The following is a 3,520-nucleotide window of genomic DNA, read 5'->3' on the forward strand; positions in this document are numbered from 1 at the left end:
GAACAGGTGCCCCCAGGGCTCGTATATCTGTGGATTCCTATCTATCTATGTGTATATATATATATATATATATATATATATATATATATAATATATATATTAGAGAGTAAAAGTAGAAAAAATTATATCATAAAAATTAACAGTAGAGATAAGTCCATAATATAAACAATATTAATAAATAAATATATAAAGTATAGCTATGATCATTTAAAAAGATTTGAGAGATCTTACGATCGTTCCATGAATATACTAAGCTTTCGAAATGAAATCCAAACTTGATAACCATTCTTAGGAAGTATATCCACTCATCAGAGAAAAGGATGAATTTCAGTGGAGTCAATTGAATGATAGAAAGGCTATTTAAAATCTTATAATAAAGGTGTTGTTTGTTTATATTGTGGACGTATATCTTCTGTGATTTTTTTTTATGTAGCTTTTTCTATTTTTACTCTCTAATATATAATCGCTCTAATTGAATCTCTAAATACCTTTTTAAGGTTTTAGACATTTCTCATATCAAGAGCACATATCTGAAACCTAGTACCCTTTATTTTCAAAGACATATTTGATTAACTCTCTCTCATATATATATATATATATATTGACATTGATAAAACTATCAGGATTGTTAGAATGCTTAGCAACATTTCTTCTGAATTTACATTCTGAGTTCAAATGTAGTTGGGGGTTGACTTTGCCTTTCCTCCCTCTGAGGTTGATAAAATAAGTATCAACCAAATGCCGAGGGTTGATGAATTGACTTGCACCCCACCATGAAAATTATTGACCCTGTGTCAAAATCTGAAGCCAGTATATACATATATATGTATATTCATTTATTCTTTTACTTGTTTCAGTGCTGGAGCACTGCCTTTAGTCGAACAAACTGACCCCAGGACTTATTTTCTGTAAGCCTAGTACTTATTCTATCAGTCTCTTTTGCTGGAGTTACAGGGATGTAAACACACAAATATATACACACATGTATATATATATATATATATATATATATATATATATATATATATACACACACATGTGACGGGCTTCTTTCAGTTTCCATCTACCAATTCCACTCACAAGGCCTTGGTTGGCCTCAGGCTGTAGTGAAAGACATTTGCTCTAGGTGCCATACAGTGGAACTGAACGAAGAACCATGTGGTTGGGAAACTAGCTTCTAACCACACAGCCATGCTGCACCTGTGTGTGTGTGTGTGTGTGTGTGTATATATATATATATATATATATATATATATATATGTTATTATTGATGGATAAGGCTCAAAGGCTGTATAGAAGGAGTACCCTTTGTTGAGTGATGTGCCTTAAGCAACTTTTTCTCAAGGACTGGCCGTCACACTCTCACACTCCAAGGTGATCAGTCATGTTCAGGAAAAGATCTGAGCCGGATTTTGTAGCCAGACCAACCCAGCTAAAACCTGTTCTCACCGATCTGGACACATCTAAGGGTATACCTTGAAAAAATAGCCAAAGTCTCCAGCAACACAACAAGCAAATGAAGACCTTTGATTTTAATGGCTGAAATGGTATAAGAGGGCAATTCCAGATGGCCTGGCCACAAGTGTGCAGATCAAGCAACACCTGGGTTGACGCCAGTTTTGCTGATTGATTTTGTGCATCACATTTAAGTTGTGCTGCAGAGGATGTCTTTGAGACCAGAGTGTGTGGATCACTTCCTGGAGAGACTGGATCCAACCTAATCAAAACCATGTCATTGGTATTACTTCATTGATCTGCTCTCATCGAAATATAGTGAAGAAAGGAAACAGAGATGAGGAGAAGGAGCCGATGAAAGAGTGATACTGAGAGAGAGGGGCAGACAGACTATCGGATGGATACATGGGTAGATGGACAAACAGACAGACTGATAGATTGAAGAAGAAAGAGATTTGTGAAAAGATGAACAGACATAAGTAGACAGTATGCATCACTTACTTTCTTGTAGATATTCAACATGAGCATATCTGGATGGAAAGGTCGATCAAACTCATCAACCACAATAGAAAGCCGATGAATTTCTTCGTTAAGTGCACTGCCCACCTTTATTGGCAGATGGAAGAGAAAAGAAAAAATGCAATTAGTCATTAATATCAAGTCAGTCATAAATGCTTAATGAATTACAACAGATTTGGGAAAAGACATAAGCGTACATTTATGGTTGCTGCAAACGGGAGAGTTGAGGGGGTTGATTTGGTGGGGGTCATTTGATTATTGTTTAGTTGAAAACCTCTCATATCCAGCCCCACTGGAGATGTCTTGGCATTGCACACTTATTTGGCATCAGACGATTTAATGTTTCTCTCCCTCTCTCCACCTTCTCACTCCTTATCTGTCTCTCTCTCTCTCTTTTATGTGTATGAGCATATATACATATATATATATATATATATATATATATATATATATATATATATATATATATATATATGAGGCAAAGCGGGTGAGTTCCTTTTCAGCAGTGTGCCTCACAGAAGCAAAGTGGCTGATTTCATTTCCAGTGTTGGGCCCCATGGAGGCAAAGTGGCCAAGTTCCTTTCGAGTGTTGGGCCTCACAGAGGCACCGACCGAGACCTTTGGCATTATGTCATGCTTGAGAAGAAGACCCACCAAGCAGTTGGGGCAGATACCAATGTCACATGAATAGGTATCTGTGCTGGTGGCATGTAAAAGCACCCATTGGTCTGCCTGAGTGGTTGGCATTAGGAAGGGCATCCAGCCATAGAAAACCATGCCAAATGAGACTGGAGTCTGGTGCAACTCATACCAGCATAGACAACAGATGATGATGATATATATATATGCATAGATACACACACAGATGGGCTTCATCACAGTTTCTGCCTACCAATTCCATTTGTAAGCTTTTGGCCAGCCAACACTATAGTAGAAGACACTTGCCCAAGGTACCACATAGTGGGACTGAACCTGGAACCATGTGGTTGGAAAGCCATGCCTGCACCTATTCCTATCTCCAGTGTTATCACCTCCTCCTGTGCATTCCTATTCTCCTTACATTTCTCCTCTAACCATAACTCACCACTGCCCACGCCTTCATTCACACTCCTGCAAACCTTCTTACTCACTCGGCCATCCTCAATTCTCTCTCTCTCTTTCTCTCCATCACAGAGTCAACTTCCCAGCGTCTGCTGCAACTCATTCACAGCTGAGTGGACTGGGGCAACATGAAGGGTTTTACTCAAGATCCCCATGGTAACACTTGATTTGGGAATTGAAACTTTGATCTGATGATTGCAACTACAACATCCTAACTGCCGGACCTCACTCCTTTACATAACGGTTGTGTGTACATCAGTGGTTCTCAAAGTGGGCAGTATTGCCCTCCCCCCAGCAGCAAAAGTTCCAAAGGGGCGTTGAAGAAAAGTGGGGTGGTGATGGGGTCACGCTTCATATAAAAACAACAAAAATAATGGGTTCATTAGGTGAAATTTATATTGTGAAATAGAGTTGCTTTGAAAGGGGTCTATTTTTTTTGTGATGG

At 38.6% G+C, this 3,520-nt stretch overlaps 1 protein-coding gene across 3 annotated transcripts in view; it reads right to left on the reverse strand.

Annotated features, from left to right (window-relative positions):
- Positions 1 to 3,520, reverse strand: part of LOC106881618 (mitofusin-2) — a 52,515-nt gene that overhangs the window by 17,450 nt on the left and 31,545 nt on the right. For all 3 annotated transcript variants that reach the window (XR_008266864.1, XM_014932083.2, XM_014932082.2), the window contains exon 12: positions 1,957 to 2,061. Coding sequence is in view for 2 of the 3 variants with exons in the window: in XM_014932083.2 (XP_014787569.1) it covers positions 1,957 to 2,061 (105 nt within the window). In the remaining variant the exon portion in view is untranslated. The remainder of the gene's footprint in view (positions 1 to 1,956; positions 2,062 to 3,520) is intronic.

Source organism: Octopus bimaculoides, chromosome 26 (genome assembly GCF_001194135.2).
Source record: "Octopus bimaculoides isolate UCB-OBI-ISO-001 chromosome 26, ASM119413v2, whole genome shotgun sequence".
NCBI lineage: Eukaryota > Metazoa > Mollusca > Cephalopoda > Octopoda > Octopodidae > Octopus > Octopus bimaculoides.